The sequence below is a fragment of the Populus euphratica genome, unplaced genomic scaffold, assembly GCF_000495115.2.
Source record: "Populus euphratica unplaced genomic scaffold, PopEup_1.0 scaffold394.1, whole genome shotgun sequence".
NCBI lineage: Eukaryota > Viridiplantae > Streptophyta > Magnoliopsida > Malpighiales > Salicaceae > Populus > Populus euphratica.
The window spans coordinates 154,880-173,619 of record NW_011500134.1 but is presented as its reverse complement, the minus strand read 5'-3'; the positions used below and the strand labels follow the sequence as shown (position 1 = coordinate 173,619).

The following is an 18,740-nucleotide window of genomic DNA, read 5'->3' as shown; positions in this document are numbered from 1 at the left end:
ATAATTTAAGCAATATATATAAAAAAGTAAAATAAACTAACAATAAAAAAAATTACATCCTGGACTATTTAAATTATTAAATAACTTAATATTAATCATCTAGTCGAAGAAAAAAAAGTTAAAATTCAAGATAAAAAAACATAAAATATCAACTTAAAAAAAAAAATCAAGCAAACCTCTTGAACCTAATCTCTTATAAAAAAAATTTACAACTTGTTAAATCATATATCCAAGTGCAATTAAAAAATTTAAATGTTATCCAATGTAATTTTAAATGATGGAATTGTTTAAAAAAACTATCAATATAAAAACTTGTAAAAAAATAAACAATAAAAAAAAAGAATGAGGCTAAAATCTAACCAGAGAAAACCCAATGAGAATGAAATTTTTTAAAAACAATATCTCAAACAAAAAAACTATAATTAAAAGAATTAGAACCAAACTTGAAATATTAGAAAAATCATAGGAGGTGAAATTAAAAAACATTTATAATATAATAGATTATTTATAGATTAAAAAAGTTAAAGGGTGAAATAAAAGAAAAAAATTGTTAAGGACTAACCCAATATAATCAAATTAAGAAAAAAAATTAAAAAAGAGGATTAAACCGAAAAAATAACAAAAACAAAAGTTTTAAAAGAAATGATAAAAAATAAGAAAAATATCAATTTAGAAAAGGAGAAAAAAAGGGCAAACTTAATAAACCTTTCAAACCTTGTCTAATTTCTAAAAGTTGCATCATTTTGAATTAATTATTTTTATTCAAATTCAATTAAGAAACATAACCCTTAAACAATTTAATTTTGAATTATGAGATCGGTATAAAAAATATTAATAAAAAAACTAAAAAAATAACTAAAAATAAAAATAAAATCGGATATAAAATACTAAAGGAGGATGCAATTCAATAAATAAAATAAAATAAACAATCCCAAATAAAATAAGTGATGCAATTCAATAAATAAAATAAAATAAAATAAACAATCCCACATAAAGTAAACATTAATTAAAATAATAAAGATCAAAATTAAAAAAAATTAAAAAAATCATATTGAATAAAATTAAAAATATTTATAAAAATCAAGCAAACCTAAATAAATATCTTAAAAAATCTTTACAAAATAGATTTATCATTGCATAATTATTGTATTCATGAGAGCTTGTTGCTAATATATATAAGGCAATGAGCAAAGATGCACTTGCCTCACTACTATAGCATCATCAACAAGTAATTTCATAAGGAGTTGGAGTCTCTATTACAGGGACATCAATTATTTTTATTTATATTACAGTTTCATTAACCATGAAAAAGGTGTTTTGTAAAATATAAGAAGAAGTATCAGGTCCGTTTGTCTATGCGGCTGTGATTGTAGTTAAAATAAAACATAACAAATATATGTTTGGTTACAGAAAAAAATATCACTGACTATTCACAAGTCCCACCTTTTACTGCGTTGCAAACTCAATAATCACGAAGCAACAAGAGGCTACTTTTGTTTCAATAATAAACAATGAGAAAACACATATTTACGCACTGTGCATGCTAATTAATTAGCATGCGCAGTGTAACTTGCATGCACTGTACACTATATGCATGTGCATATTATTCATGCTAATTAATTAGCATGAACAGTATAACATATATATAATTTCGATCGGACTGGTTTAGCCAAACCGGTTTCAGTTTAAATCTTAAAATACATTTAACCAAGTCCAACCCAGTAAAATAAAAATTATTTTTAATTGTTTTTTATTCAAAAAATTAGTATTTAATATATTTAATGACACTATATAAACTAGACAGAAATAGCCTGATAAAATAGTATTTGTAAAATTTAATCGCAATCCCAATTTCATTATTAATTATATTTTACTTGATGTTATTGCGCGCTTAAAAAATAAAAAAAACTATAGTCCTTGTTGGATGTATTTCATACATGATGAAATTGTAGATATTTTAATGAAATAATAAAAAATATTTTATATAAAATATTATTTTTTTCATGATATAGTAACAAAAGTTAAATCTACGATATTTAAATTAAAAACTATCAATATTAATATATATTTTTTAAAATTATTTTAAAACCTCAATTTCAAAAGTATTATTAACCAAACACATTAAACTATTTTTTGTCAACCTCAATTTCAACTAAACATCTATTTTTTCAAACCAATCTCAATTAAAAATATTTTTTATAAAACAACTTTTTTCAAACTACAACCACAACAGCTACCACAATACCAAACATATTCAAACTAGCTTTTTATCCAGCTTTCTACAAACAACACTATCAATAAAATTACGAAAAAGCCTCACACAAAAATTAATAGGCTTTCCATGGTCCGCTATAAAATTAGGTTACGGGCTATGAGATTTTATAAAAAAACTCTTTAATATTTAAATTAGCATTGGAGGAAGAAGATGAAATATATAAAAAAAAGATAAAAATATGTTGCATGATTATTCTAGTTTAACCCATAAAACCAAAGATGAACTTTCCTCACTGCTATAACATCATCAAGTAAGTTCACTTGATTGAAGAGCTATTACATACATAAGGAGCTAGAGTCTTTATTATGGGGATATCAATCATTCCTTTTTATATTATAGTTTTATCAACCATGAAATTTGTAAAGTACAAAAAAAATGAATTATTTTTAACATAATTTTTTTATAAAAAAAATAACTCTTTAATATTTAAGTTAGCATACGAGGAAGAAGATGAAATATAGAAAAAGAAAGATAAAAGTATGTTGCATGATTATCTTGGTTTAACCAATGTTTGGCCCTGTCCAGAGTTAGTTTCCGTAAGGTAAGACTGGATGCATTTATACATCTGGCTTAAAGCTTTTTCATGGAAGAAATTATACCGTCGACCAACTAAGGTGGCTCATCAACTGGCCTGAGCTGCAATGGATTTTGTTTCCGGTGAGAGTAATTGGAAGAGAAGTTCATATGTCTATGTGACATAATATATTTATTTTTATTGGCCTTCATATAAGCTAGGAATAGGCATTGTAAAAAGATAATTATTGGCGATGGAAACAGTGCCTATCCTGTAAATTTCGTGCGTGCAAGACAGAAAAAAAAAAGAAAAAAAAAAGATGGGGTGGGTCATGTAACTTTATTCTAAAAATAAATAAATAAAAAAGAGAGAAAAAAAAAAAAAGGTGAGTCGAGGTCGTGTCAGGCGACCCATGAGTCAAATCGCCCACAAAAAACTAGTAGAGCCCAGACAAGGTTTTTTCCTTTAAAAAATAAAAAACTTTAGCCCGTCATGGCCACCACCTTTTCTTTTTAACGAACATGACCAAGTTTCCTAGCAAATGGCTACGTTGTTCACGTACCCATATATTATTACACCAAAATGTTGATAGAACAACCTTTAAACCACGATTTATCAAGCTATGATTCTTGCATTTTCTTTCTGATCTTGCTAAAGTTCCAAGAATTCGAGGAATATTGTTAAATTTTACTAGCAGTGTTGGGATATCATAGACTTTAATTGGGGCTAAAATACGTTGAATCACTGATTTTATAGTTGATTTTTTATTGAGTAGTGTATAAGCAACATATATTTTTTTTCATAATAAAAAATAAAACATGAAACAATATTATTTTTTTAAAAGGTTAAAAATATGCTTAAGTTAGCTTCTATATTAAAAAAACCTAGATTTAGTGAATCAATTTAATTTAAAGTTTATTTGGTAGTTTGGTTATGGTTACTTTTTTAATAACTTTTTATATCAAAATACATATTAATAATTTTTTATTTTTTAAAAAATATTTGTGATATTAACATATCAAAATAACTTGAAAACACTAAAAATATATTAATTTAAAGTAAATAAAAAATAAAAAAATATATTCTTTTAAATTCTTTTTTTAAAATATAAAAATAAACATGCCCTTGACCCTTGAGAAATGGGATTTCCCATGTTGTGCTATTGAAAAATCCACTTTTATGACTTCGACTCTAGGAAAAAAATGAAAAAAAAGTCGGTCCACGTTGTAAAAAAGTGTTCCATGGTGATGACAAAATCAATAAGTTGGCATGAAAAACCCTCCCTCGGGAAGAAGATTTCTAGAGGATTGACTAAATAGTGTCCATGGTTGCAATTATATTCTTGCAAATTCAAACCGAACCCTAGATCGAAGTTTACCGCAGGAAGAAACGGAAGAATTGTTATAAAAATTTATTAATTATCGTAGCTTCTATATTACAAAACCTAAATTTCACATCAAAACCATTTAAAAAACTCATTTATATATAAATTTAGTGATTCAATTTAATAATTTATTTAACAGTATAGTTATGATTGTTTTTTAAATAATTTTTTATATTAAAATACATATTAATAATATTTTTTTATTTTAACAAAATTATTTTTAATATTAGTGCATCAAAATGATTTGAATACACTAAAAATATATTAATTTAAAATAAATAAAAAATAAAAAATATATTTTTTAAAATTCTTTTTTTAAATATAAAAATAAACATGCCCTTGACCCTTGAGAAATGGGATTTCCCATGTTGTGCTATTGAAAAATCCACTTTTATGACTTCGACTCTAGGAAAAAAATGAAAAAAAAGTCGGTCCACGTTGTAAAAAAGTGTTCCATGGTGATGACAAAATCAATAAGTTGGCATGAAAAACCCTCCCTCGGGAAGAAGATTTCTAGAGGATTGACTAAATAGTGTCCATGGTTGCAATTATATTCTTGCAAATTCAAACCGAACCCTAGATCGAAGTTTACCGCAGGAAGAAACGGAAGAATTGTTATAAAAATTTATTAATTATCGTAGCTTCTATATTACAAAACCTAAATTTCACATCAAGACCATTTAAAAAACTCATTTATATATAAATTTAGTGATTCAATTTAATAATTTATTTAACAGTATAGTTATGATTGTTTTTTAAATAATTTTTTATATTAAAATTACATATTAATAATATTTTTTTATTTTAACAAAATTATTTTTAATATTAGTGCATCAAAATGATTTGAATACACTAAAAATATATTAATTTAAAATAAATAAAAAATAAAAAATATATTTTTTAAAATTCTTTTTTTAAATATAAAAATAAACATGCCCTTGACCATTGAGGAATGGGATGTCCCATGTTGTGCTCTTGAAAAATCCACTTTTATGACTTCGTCTCTGGGAAAAGAATAAAAAAAAAGTCGGTCCACGTTGTAAAAAAGTGTTCCATGGTGATGACAAAGTCAATAAGTTGGCATGAAAAACCCTCCCTCGGGGAGAAGATTTCTAGAGGATTGACTAAATACTGTCCATGGTTGCAATTATATTCTTGCAAATTCAAACCGAACCCTAGATCGAAGTTTACCGCAGGAAGAAAAGGAGGAATTGTTATAAAAATTTATTAATTATCGTAGCTGCTGGTTTAGCCTTCTCCTTTCCCTGAAGAAGGAGGATGATACCCAAATTTGAGCATTATCTAAGCTCCTTCCATCGCAGCCAGTTTCTATGGGACCTAATGTTTCATTTAATGCTTAACTTTATCTTTTTATTGTTTTATATTCGAATGATTAGGGACACGACCCACTTCTATTTTTATTTTTAAATCATTGATTTTATCAGCATAAAAAAACAAAAGCCTTAGGACTAACTTAATTATGGCATCAATGTATTAAAATTATTAATAAAAAATTAATTTTTTTAAAAACACAATTTTAATTATATTCTTGTCACAATTAAAAAGAACATTATAGTAATTTTTGTTAGTTGGCTTGAGATAGTAGGAAATTCCAAGTTTAAGTAATGCCATTTGATAGCTTATAAATTTTTAATTCTTGATCATCACATCTCATTTGTTTTTATTTGATCATCAATCTCATTTGTTTTTACGTTACAAAGATGTTTTTTTTAACAAAAAATTCTTTACTCCAAAGTAATTTTTTTTAAGTTTTTAAATTGTTTTAGTGTATTAATATTAAAAATAATTTTTAAAAATAAAAAAATATTTAATATATTTTTAAAAATAATTACCCCTGAACTTTCAAACACCATGTAAATATAATATCTTATACTAGGAAATTGTCATAGACACAAACTAGTCTATGTACCTCAAACTAGTTTGGAAAAAAAAAATCAAGAATTTAATTTCAAATATATTAAAGTAAAAAAATATAAAAATAAAATTAAAAATAAATGGACTAATTCTTAAAAACTACTAAATTCATTGAAGCATATTATCATTTACTTATAAAAACCTAAACCGATGATAACGGATAAATTTATTTTTAGATCATATAACCTCCATTAAAAATTTAAAACTTTTTGTATGAATATTTTATCACTAGTTTCTAACATTTTTTACATCAAGTTATAGGTTTTTATCTTAAAGTGGATATTAGATCTCTTGATTTAATATCAACTAATATCAGAATAATTTATCTAATATCTATCACTTTTAAAAACCTAGATAGACAATAGCCAACGAATTTATTAATATATCCAACTAGATCATGGCATCTCAATCGAAAGCCTAACGAGCCTTTTGCATAGATCATCTTACAATGAGCTCCTAGTATATTTTATACGGACTATCCCATTGAGAATCTCAACACCTAGGATTCCCATCCTAAAATGGATACTCTAGCATTAACAATCTAGCTTCTTCTTTTTTTTTCGAAGCCCTCGCTTTCCAATTTTTTTATTTTGGAGAGAATATAATAAATTTATAATTTTAATCCTGTAAAAGCAAATTATTAGTCTCAAGAAATGGAATTTCATTAATGACCCGTACTCTTGAATCTTTCAATCTTGGAGAGAAAAATGAATGGAAAACCAGTAAACTTACAAGCCTCACCTAGTAAAATTAACTCATTAGTTTCAAATTAAATGCAAGTATAATAAAAGCTTCACCTTTCAATTTCTTACCTCCATTAAATAAAAAAAAATATTTTTCTCCATTTTATTCCCTCCATTAATTTCACCCCATCCAAGCTCCCCCCTTTCTGTTCTTGTCCATCAACAAAGTTCTAGCTTCAAATGATTCATAATTGTCGATAACTTCTAAATTCATGTTTGGTATTATGGTGAATAATGAGTTAAAAAAATATTTTTTTAATTAAAAATATATTAGAATAATATTTATTTTTTAAAATTTTAATATCAACACATTATATTTATTTGAAATTATCTGGTATTATTAAATTAATATTTTTTAAATATTTTTTTTTGAAAAACAAGCAAAATAAAACGCACACCCACCCAGCACACCGTGTAAACAAACATCATCATCATGTCGGTGAGTGGCGTGTATTAAAATCAAATTTGCAGTAAGAACTCCTTTTGAAATCGAGAGCATGAAAAGCCAAGAAATAATGGGAAGATAATAGTGGAATTTGCTTTAAGAAGTTTCCAACTTCCAACTACTACTTTAGCTCTTTAGCAGTTATCCACTCCGCGGGGAAACCCATGCCTTCCAAAAAAAAAATAATTAAAAATTAAAAATCTAATGGCTAGTCTCTACCCGCCATTTATTACAGCTTTACCGTTAACGGCAAGTCGTCAGTGCATCTCTGTCAAACAGTTAAAAAAAATTACCAGGGAATCATGATCTGCTGCACCAGAGACTACTTCCTCACCATCCTCGAACAGATCAAATCACGCCACGTTGTCAGATGAGAGTAGGCCGGGAGCGTTCCAGAGAATCCGAGGTCCGTTTACCTTTTTTTATTACACTGTTGCCCCACGTGGAATATATATATATATATAAACAAAATTCCAAAATTGGAAAAGCGGTCTCATTTTCAATTTGACTTTTTGCCCTCCGCTCCTCACGCTCCACCCTGAAAAGAAAGGAAGGAAAAGAACAGAGAGATGGAGAAAGGGAGAGGGATTTTTACAGTTCATTTACTATTATTTAGACATGGACCCACCATAATTAAAAAGAAAATCTTACTTCATTTACTATAATAATAATAATAATAATAATACAATTTTTACTATCTGAATCCAATCAAGCAAAGGAAAGATATTTTTTGAAATTTGAGATACATTTTTTAAATAAATATCAAAACACAGGTTTAGGCTGGTGTAGTGATAAAATAACCTTTTTGCCTTTTTATTTTATTGGATTTATCAATTTAATTTGTTTTTTGAAATATTTTCATATACTCAGAGTAAAAAAAATATCTTAATATATTTTTAAATAAAATTATGTATTTAAGAATATTGTCAAATAATTTATTATTTCACACTATCAAATAACAAAAAAACTAAATCTATATATTTACACACATTTTACTATTTATTAGAATAGTATATATGAGTTTGATAAATTAATTTAAATTTTCTTGATTTTATTACTTGAGATACAAATTTATTATATAAATTTTGATTAATTCAGTTTATTTTTTTAATCCAATCTTATAATTCCATATTTAATTAACTAAGAACCGGGTTATAATATTTTATTTTATTTTTCTTCAAATTCTTGTGATATTTTTTTTGTTTAATTTATTTGATACAGATATAAATTGTATTGTCATGATAATACCTTTCCTTTTATTTTCGTTGTGAAGTGAATACTTTTTTTTCCCGTCAGCTTTCGTGCTTATATTATAAATATACCATCCATAAATGAATTAATATATTAAGGATAAAATAATTTCTTACACCAAAATCAAACTGCTTGCAAGCTGTAGTGTTAGAAAACCAACAAATCTTTAGCTTAATAATAATCATATCCACATCATGATACTAATCTATTATCTACACAATTAGTAAAGTGAAATTCTTACAAGCCATCTGACCCACACAGTTTTTTTAATGGCTGGCCATTGTGTCTCTGAAAGTGTACTACAAATTAAAGACTTGAAAGTCCAAATCATGGTCCAAGCAGTTTTCAATCATTGAAAGCAACTCTTGTGCTTCCTTAGCTCAGGTTTCTTGAAAAATCTGCACTTAGGTTTTGACTTCTCCTTGTTTTCTTGCACTAAGTCCTCTCCTTTCTTTGCTTAATTAATTACTGGTTTCTTTTGAATTCAATCACCCCATTATCAACTCCACAATTTTTTTGATCTTGGGATTTACTATTTTCTGGGTTTTTTGTGTTTTTGAATCCAGTTTCTTGCGTTTGCTTTTTTGGGGTTACCTTTTTGGAGACATGGCTTCATCTACACTTCATCTTGATTTATTATATACACTTCAAACTGCTTTCTGTTGTTGTTAATGTTGAAATTTCTCCAAATCACTACCTTACTTTAGTTTTTATGAGGTGTAAAGAGTTTGTTTTTAGTATCCAACAGCAAATCCTGTGGAATAGGTAGTTCAAAGCTCTGGCTGTTTCTTCATTTTCACTCTGTTTTGGTTTGGTGTGTTCTTTAAGCAAGAAGTGAGCTTGTAGTATCAATATTGCCGTCTCTCGAAAAGGGTTTGTGTTTTCAACTTTCTTTACCTTAGAAATGTTCATTCCTAGTGAAGTGGAGCAGATCTCATTGCCTCTAGATAATGTAAAAGAGAAGTTGGAGCCGATGGAACCAAACCAAGATTACATCGATGCGTTCCAGTTAGAATCTGAGTTGATGGATTCACCACCTTTACCTAACTCAACCATTTATACCGATGTCAATGTTGTTCCTGAGCATGAAAAGGGCGAGCTTGAGCATTCTATATCGAATCTAGAAGGTAAAAGTTTGAAGTATTTAGTTGTAGTTACCTGTTGTTTCAAGGTTCTTTTCTTCCATAAGGTTCCCATGTTGCATTGAATTTACAGGTGAGATCGCAGGGTTGAAACGAAAGGAGAGATTGTTGGACAAGAAGCGCAGAGAAGCATTAAATAAGATATTGGATATTAAAGGTAGGAATTTACTCTTTGGTCTCAAGATGGAGTTCTTTTGACAATGTTTTCGCCTATTCTAATTCTGGCTTTGATTTTCAGGCAGCATTAGAGTTTTTTGTCGAGTGAGACCGTTCCTATTGTCAGATAGAAGAAGAATTCACGAACCCATTTCAATTGGGTTAGAGAAGGTGGTGGTTAAATCAGTTGGAATTAGGAAGGAGTACAGATATGATAAGGTTTTTCATCAAGCAGCTACTCAAGGTTTGTGTCCAAATTAATGTGCTTTCTTCTACGGTTGATCATAGGTTGTTTTAATCATTTTCTTTTTGGTTTCATTTGAATTAAGAGTCTATTTTCCCTTGAAAACTCTGTAGAAGATGTTTTTGTTGAGGTTGAACCTATCCTTAGATCTGCACTTGATGGGCACAATGTATGCATACTGGCTTATGGTCAAACCGGAACTGGCAAGACATTCACAATGGTCAGTGGCAGATTGAAATGTGTTCCTCTTGTACTTTTGTTATTAATTGCATGTTCTTGATCATTGATGACTATGGGTTAAATCATTCTCCAGGATGGCACAAATAACCAGGCTGGGATCATTCCTCGAGCTATTGAAGAGCTTTTTCGTCAAGCCTCTTTGGATAACTCATCTATAACATTTTCAATGAGCATGCTGGAGGTTTACATGGGTAATCTTAGAGATCTACTTGCTCCAAAAGTGGCGAGCAGGACATATGAGGTTGCAGCAAAATGGTAATTATATACTCCTGATGCTCAAATGAAACGCAAACTCAAAAATCAAATCGAAGCCTTTATAGGATGTAAACATGTTTTGGCTAACTATACCAGAGCAGTTTAAATATTCAAACAGATCCAAAGGGAATGGTTGAAGTTGAAGGTCTGACACAGGTCCAAATACCTGATACTGCAAAGGCAAAATGGTGGTATGCTAAGGGCAGGCGGGCTAGATCTACTTCATGGACTAATGTCAATGAGACATCAAGCAGGTCACACTGGTGGGTTTAGGGTCTCCTTTATTTTTCGAACTTATTTGCTTGATTAATTTCTTTCGACAATTCCGTTATCTGTTTAGTTCTATATATCTAGCTTAATGAGGATCACCATTTCTCGACATGGAGATGATTCAAAAGCTAAAGCACAAGTGAGCAAACTGTGGATGGTTGATCTCGGAGGAAGTGAGCGATTGTTGAAGACAGGGGCCACCGGACAGACAATGGATGAGGGAAGGGCCATAAATCTATCTCTTTCCGCTTTGGGTGATGTTATCGCTGCTCTAAGAAGGAAGAGAGGCCATGTGCCTTACAGGCAAGTTTTTAGTTGGGTTTTTTTTTTTTTTTTAATCTTTAATGATGCCTTCCTTTTTTGTTGGGCAAGCTGGCGGTGGTCCCTATTTGCTTACGAAGTTACTATTGCAACCAAGTTAGGACTTTTGAGGTTTTGCTTCTGTCCTCTTGTCAATATTTAATTTATCTGATTTTAAATTTCACTTCTTTGGCTGCAGAAACAGCAAGTTAACTCAAATCCTCAAAGATTCCTTAGGTAAACCTCTGCACGAACAGAAAATTAAGAACTTCAGTTCTATTGAAATTCACATAGCACTCAATGGTTCTTAATACCTGAAACTATAAAGGTGTGGAGTCTGAAGACTGCTGGTAGTGACAGTTAAATTCCTTACATGGTCATGACTTCTATTTATGCTGTAGAGTGTATGCAATAAAGTGCCATTGCAAACACAAATATACGTTTCCTTTTCTTTTCTGGGTGATGTTTTTATACTGTCTCGATAGTTTGAAAATTTTAAATTCTATTGCTCTAGGTCATAGTTCAAAGGTTTTAATGCTTGTGCATATAAGCCCGTGTGAAGAAGATGTTGGAGAGACAATCTGTTCTTTAAGCTTTGCAAATAGAGCAAGAGCGATAGAGACCTATCGAGATCTAACAGAGGTACAACTCTGTAAAGTTCTTTCACAACTGTCAATAATCTTGTTGCAAAAAGTTCACATCCATCACTTGCATTTGCCTTTGGTTAGGACATAAACATGCAAAGGCAGAAGAGGATTTTGGAACTCGAAGTAGAAATGAGAGAAGCCGAAGAAGAGTGCCAGAAAGTTAGGTATCAAGTACATAAGGCTGAGTTCCTGTTGAGTGAAAACAGAGAGCTTTTGTCAACTACTTATCATGTTCCTGATGACAAGGAGAATGCACCTTTAAGTCCCAAAGAAGACTATAAGGAAGTCAATAGTACATCTCAAGTTACTGACAAAGGAATTAGGAGGAATATGACAAGTCCTTTCCCGCGATTTATGACTTCTACTGTGGCTAGTCGGCAAAGGCAAAGTGCTGCAGAAAAATTAATTGTTGGGCGGGCAAGAAGTTTGAGATCCGCAACAAGAAGTTCATTACAATTTTCAGCTTCTCAGTCCTTCAGTTATTCAGAATTTCGCTTTAGAGCAATTTTAAAGGAGTCAAATAGAAAGTCAAGATATGGAGAGACAAAACCTCGTCTCCCAGAGAGTCCCAAATGCAATGTCCCGGAGATGAAGATGGCCTCCTTGCCTCGAAGCAAGACTGTTATTTCATCAGATCCAAACTTGAGAACTACGCTTTCTCGTCACAGAAGAAGGATGTCTGATCTAATCTAAGGGTAGAGAAAAGCCTCAGGATTTTTTTTTTAATATTTTTTTGGCATGCAGGACCGGGATCCTTTTTTATTTTTATTTTTTTCCAGTTTGGTGCTTAACAAAGGGTGTGTGGGATTCCGTGCTTTGATCTGGAGGGAGTTTTTTTAGTGAGTGTTGTGTATCACAGTGGGATGGGGGTTTCGCATAGGCTTGTTGGGAACTTGGGATCTGTTATATTATTTGTTTACAGCATCCCTGTTGTCACATGATTGATGACCTGGTTAGGTCTGATGAGAATTGTTAAATACTCATTAACATGGACATGTTAGCGTAATGCGTGCCTGATTTTTGTTTAGATTTTATTAACATCATATTGTTTATTATATCACACCTTTCTGGTCTTTTGATTTGCTTCATGACCTGTATGCGGTGTCAGCGGAACAAATCCAGCTCTCAGCTGCTCAATTGATATGATTCCCTCTAGTATGAAACTGATTTCTGCTCTTTCAACAACGCACTACACTGGATACATCTACTTGGAGTTCCCATTCGCTGTCATTGCCTTGTCCACGCAATGTTCCTACATTCCATATCCCCCAAATTTCTTTTCCATTATACGATTACAGCTTAAGTTTTCTGTGGTAGTATGGAATATGATGCAAGTGCATATGAGGACTGGCAGAGTGGCAGGCTCATGTGCTTCAGTCTTGGCCAGTTTAAAATGCTTTGCTTCTAAGCAATTTAAAGTTAGCAGGCGAGATGCAGTCTAGACGAGAACTTTGGAAGAGAAAAGCAACACAACGCACTGATAAATCAATAGATACATTCAGTTTCAGGACCTTGTCAAGAGCTGCAAACTGTGCATTAACCTTACAAGTTTTAGTAATCAAGAAGCCATAGAATGTCTGAAAAGAAAGTGTGCCCTCAAGCTAGCATTTCAAATTTGGACTACCCCGTTGCATAATTTAATTTCATAACCTTGCGGACCTTTTCAAATCAGCTCTGAATCCTTAAATCAAAGTTACATCCATTTCTTTTTCTGTAAAACATACATCGAAAGCCTCCCATTCCATCCTCAGAGAGAAGTTCAAGCCAAACAAAAACCTGCAAGATCATCAATCCTTCTTTCTTCTTACTGTTATAAACTGGATGTTGACGAGGAAGTGATCAGGAGCAACAAAACTAGTATACAACAATCACGGAGGCTTCATCTTGTATCCAAATAAACAAGAAAGAGTTTTCTGCGGGCTCTAAGCTTTAGACCATCTAAATTCAAACCAAATTTCATAGTGATTAAACAGCAAGCTATCATGTGTATGCTTTCCACTATACTCGAGTCCCAGACTGGTCAACCTCTTGGTACATTCCTCACCTCCAAGTCTTGAACAGAACTTTATATTATGTGACACGAAGATGCGGCCATCATAAGGTTTCAGCATGCTCGCTAATCTCTCCAGTCCAGCCCAGACAAGCTTGTCAGGCATATGAAGAAACACAGCACTAGCATATATCAAATCATACACAACTCCAGAACCAAACTTGGAGAAATCCATGTCTTCACCTTTCACAATCAGAGGACGCTTGTGTAAAAGACCCTGAGAGGGAAGCTCATATCTAAATGCAGCCATCAGAGAGAGCTCATCTCTTTCAAGACAATGGAAGTGCTCAGGGACGAGATAACGAATGAAATGCAAGCCAACACGAAGTGTTCCACACCCAATCTCTAGCACACGTGAATTGGGTGACAGGTGGCTGGACTCTGCAAGGAACTCAAACACATCGTGTCCACCAGCCCACGGCTCCCCATAGTTGCTATGATGCTCTTCCACAAGTAGCTCGCCAGGACACGGGAGAGCAGTGTGGTTATCTGACGCTAGCCCTTCATAATGTGATATGCCCTTGAACCTGAAAAAAAGGGCTCAAATCAATTAAAAATATTCCTGTACCCTGAAATTAAAATGTACAAAATACCAATTTCTAAGTTTGAGTGTACATGCAGAAACATAAAAAGACATGCTCAAATTTTTAGGGACAATCAGTATAAGAGAAACCGATAACATTAACTACTAGAAGTTACGACATTGCATTTAAGAGTGGGCGTGAAGAAAAACTCAACTCCCAAAATTAAATCAAATCAACTGTCTTCCTGTGTTGTGTATGTTTTCAAATGATTCCTACTTCTTTCCATGGGACTGCATTTCGCCAGAATACCGTCATCTCCTTCCAATACATTAATTACCTCTCACTCCATTCTATCAAACATGGATCAAGTGCAGAGATATTGACAACAACATTTGCAGGATAGCAATGGAGCACCGACAAAATGTCCAAACCCCAGGAAGAAAAACTCACTCACGAAATCACGCACACAAACACACATGGTTGTGATTTTGCAAGATTAAACAGATTTAAAAAAACGAACACCTTTCATTATTAAAAATGTGCAACTCAAATTAAGCACCCAATTTGGTACCACAGCCCAAACACATTAACACATATAACATCCTTAAAAATTACATCTTTTCCACCAATCAATACAACATCATCCAAAAAAACCACCCAAAATCCAAACTTTATCAACACCCAATACACAGCCATTCAAAACAAAGAAAACCCAGAAATCAAAAAACCTTATAAAAATATAAAAGAGAGTTACTTACTGAATGAGATCTTGTAATTGTTGAGCTCTAGTACGGGGATTAATCCCTTTACGAAGAACATTATCTTGCATATGTAAGCCATTAGCTTGGATCTGATCCTTGATCCATTTAATATCCTCTTGTGTTGCAGATATTCTCTCTTTTTTATCAACCTCGCCAAGCCCCCCCCGACCATTGTTATTATCATTAAAGCTTTGCAAAGGAGGAGGACATGAACATGTAGACAGCGAAGATAAGAGAAAGAATAGCATTATTGCTCCTACAGAAACAGAAAGGACCAGCGTTGGAATTGAAATTACTATTCCTTTTTGTGTTGGTGAATATGTTACTGTTGACAGTGCCATTCTCTCCCTGCTCCCCTCTTCTCTCTCTTCTTGCTTGATGCTGGATGAAAATGAATTTGTTTTTTTTTTTTCTGTGTAGTTCAATGTGTGACAGTGTCGTTTTAGGAATAAGAAACACTGATGAGTTCGAGACCTTCACAAGCAAGTTGTGTCGTTTTGGGGAATTGGAATTCAAAACACTATACAGTACATTGTTTTTGTGTTTTGCAAGTTGTGGGGCTTGCATTTTGTCTTAATTACAAGAGCATCCTCGGTATAATTTTTATGATAACAACCACAATAATAATCCTAAAAAAAACCCTTAAAATAACAAAATCTCATCCATATTTTACAATTACAATAAATGAAAATTATTCTAATTATTTTATGATTTATTTGTTTTTATATTTATCCTTTGCATTTAAAAAAATATATAATTTATATTGAGTGTAAAATAGATTAAACAACATTTAAAAAAATATAATTTATATTATTACACCTTCTTTAATATCCAGCGCACAACATTTCTTTTGAAAATCTACAAGCTCCGAGTGTTCTCGTTATGCTATTGCTTTCATCCATTTCTAGATTTAGTTAATGCAAATTCTATTTTGTTTTTTTCCCCCCTTAAAACCTTATTAATGTTAATAATTTTATCAGAATCATTAGTCTCATTTACTGGGCATCAACTAACTAGAACTAAAATTTTATATTAATATCAATATGTCATATCACTATTATTAGTTATCTTGATTTGGGATAATTAATCAACTCTTTCTGATTATATTAAGTTTATTATTTGAAAATGATGGTCTAGAATATTTAATCAACTCTTTTTTTAGTATATTAAGTTTATTATTTGAAAATGACGATGCTAAGAAAACCTTTTCATATAATTAGCCTCTTTTCATGGATAGCTAATCAAATTTTAATGGAAATGTTGATATCAGTTAAGGATGGGTAAAAAAATCGATAAATCGATTAAACTGAAAAAAATAAAAAAAATAATTGAAAAAAACCGAATTAACCAATTAAAAAATCACAAAAAAATTCTAGTTCGGTTCACTTTCAGTTTTCAAAGTTTAAAACCAATTGAACCGAATTGAATTGAACCGGTTCAACCAGACCACCACTTAAAAAAAAACAAATATAAAAAAAAAGTTTTCTAACCCTAAACCCACATTCAGCCGCCCCCCTCCCTTTGCTCCCTAGCTCTTTGCATCTCCCCCCTCCCTTTGCTCTATATATCTCCCCTTCATCTCTTCTCTCTTATTTTTTTTCCATGCTTAACTCTATGATTGTTACTTATTAGTTGTTAAGTTTTAGCTCCATGCTTTTTTGTTTAAGCTCTATGCTCCTTTAACCACCCCGTTTTCCTATTCTCTACCTTTCATCTCTCAAATGATTTGAGTCAAATCTATTATTTTTCTCTTCCATGCTTTATTCCTGTCTCTCATTTCTTTTTCTTTTTTTTTAAGATTAACATGGGTGTCCGGGCCAGCTTGCGCGCACCACGACTAATCCCACGGGCCCTGAAGTTAACGACCATGTAAGCCTCCAGTGGCCATCATATGAGCAACCAAGGACTCGAACCTGAGATCACAGAGAGAGCAAACCCCTTGATCCCAAGTCCTTATCATTTGGCTACCACCTAGCTATCTCTCATTTCTTAAATCTACATGTTCTTGACCCAAATGTTATAGCTTTATGGTGCTTGACAAATTTCATAGGTTCATCTTTCATATCATGCTTTCTGTTTATTTGTAATTAGTAGGCCTTGTAACATTTTCTGAAGAAGGAGTTGATTGAATCTGAAATTAGCTTGAGCATTATAATTTTAGTTTGAAAGGGAAAAAAATTGAACCGAATCGAAATTAATCGATTTGAACTGGTTTTGGGTCCGATTTGGTTCAAAAACTTTTAAATTTTTTTTAGTTTAGTTGTTTATTTTGATCCAAAACCAGATCGAACCGAAAATACTTAACCTTAATATCAGTATAATTCATTGATATTATTAGCTATCTAAATACCTATAATGACTAATCATGATCTTTTAAATATCTTAATCATATACCTTACTAATATCAAGAGTCATATGATATCATTAACCTTTCTTCAGGAATTGCTGGTCATTTCACATATGTTCTTTTCTTCCATCATTCATTTAATTATAAACTTGTATAATAATATCATTACAAATAAATAAATTTTATGATAACAACATTAACACAACATAACAATTTTATAAATATGATAACAATGTTAACACAATGTAACAATTTTATAAGTATTATGCATATATTTATTATGTTATAAGCTATTTTTTGGCTCGGGTTAGTGGCATAATTGTCAAGACATCTCCTGCAAATTAATTCTTTTCATTGATCAATATTATTTTTAAAACACTCAGTAATAATAATAAAAATCACTATTATATTTAATCTTTCATTTTCAATGTTCCATTTTGATTGCTAACGGAATTAGCCATATGTTACATATAACTTAATCATTTAAATTTTCCTATGATAATCTAAATGATTAATCACATATAATTATTTTATCATATTTCATTTCTATCTTTTCTTGTTGATTTATATCTTAATTATATCATATATCATATCTTGATGAAATCCTCATTCTAACTTAAGACATGACTAATTTATTATCGGTCAATCTTAAAAAAAACTTTAACTTGTTGATTTCTATAATCTTTTTTAGTTAGAAATTATTTTTCTTATTTTTTTATTTAATAATTTCTTTTTTATTTATATATTTTTTTAATTCTAAATAAACTTTATTTTTTAAAATAAAACAAATTAATTTTTGGTTGATATTTCTAATATGTGTAGTTTTGTATAGTATTTTTTTATTTTTATTTTATTCAATCAATTTAATTTATTTTTTAATTTATATTACTGTTTACTTGAATAATTTTTTTTTTTAATAAACAAATTTAGTAAATATAATGGAATAGATGTAACAATTTATAAAATTAAATATTTTGATCTATTTTTGTTTCTCAATTTTTATTTTTATTGTTACTTATCCTTTATTATTTTTATTTATTTATTAATATACATATATTTATTTATTTAATTAAATATACACATAAAAAAATTTATTCGCACATAAATTTTTTTAATTATAAAAACATGTTAAAAACAACTACATATATAATTTTTTATTAAAAAAAACCACAAATATATAAGAATGATTCAAATTTTGTGCAAGGCCAGGTCTAATTCCCATCCTCTTTGGAATCTAACAAATCGACGTCGTTTTAC

At 30.4% G+C, this 18,740-nt stretch overlaps 2 protein-coding genes across 2 annotated transcripts; one reads left to right on the top strand and one right to left on the bottom strand.

Moving 5' to 3' along the window:
• Positions 1-8,810: 8,810 nt before the first annotated feature.
• On the top strand, positions 8,811-12,874 carry LOC105110457 (P-loop containing nucleoside triphosphate hydrolases superfamily protein). Its single transcript, XM_011005504.1, has 10 exons — positions 8,811-9,674; positions 9,763-9,846; positions 9,928-10,089; positions 10,203-10,309; positions 10,403-10,584; positions 10,686-10,847; positions 10,939-11,157; positions 11,354-11,391; positions 11,669-11,796; positions 11,883-12,874. Exons 1-10 carry the CDS (start codon positions 9,452-9,454, stop codon positions 12,492-12,494), a joined length of 1,917 nt encoding a protein of 638 aa, XP_011003806.1. The 5' UTR covers positions 8,811-9,451; the 3' UTR covers positions 12,495-12,874.
• Positions 12,875-13,251: 377 nt separating this feature from the next.
• On the bottom strand, positions 13,252-15,609 carry LOC105110456 (uncharacterized). The gene is made up of 2 exons (XM_011005503.1): positions 15,134-15,609; positions 13,252-14,378 (listed from the first exon to the last, which is right to left on the bottom strand). The coding sequence occupies exons 1-2, from the start codon at positions 15,475-15,477 to the stop codon at positions 13,724-13,726; spliced, it is 999 nt and encodes a 332-aa protein (XP_011003805.1). The 5' UTR covers positions 15,478-15,609; the 3' UTR covers positions 13,252-13,723.
• Positions 15,610-18,740: the final 3,131 nt, after the last annotated feature.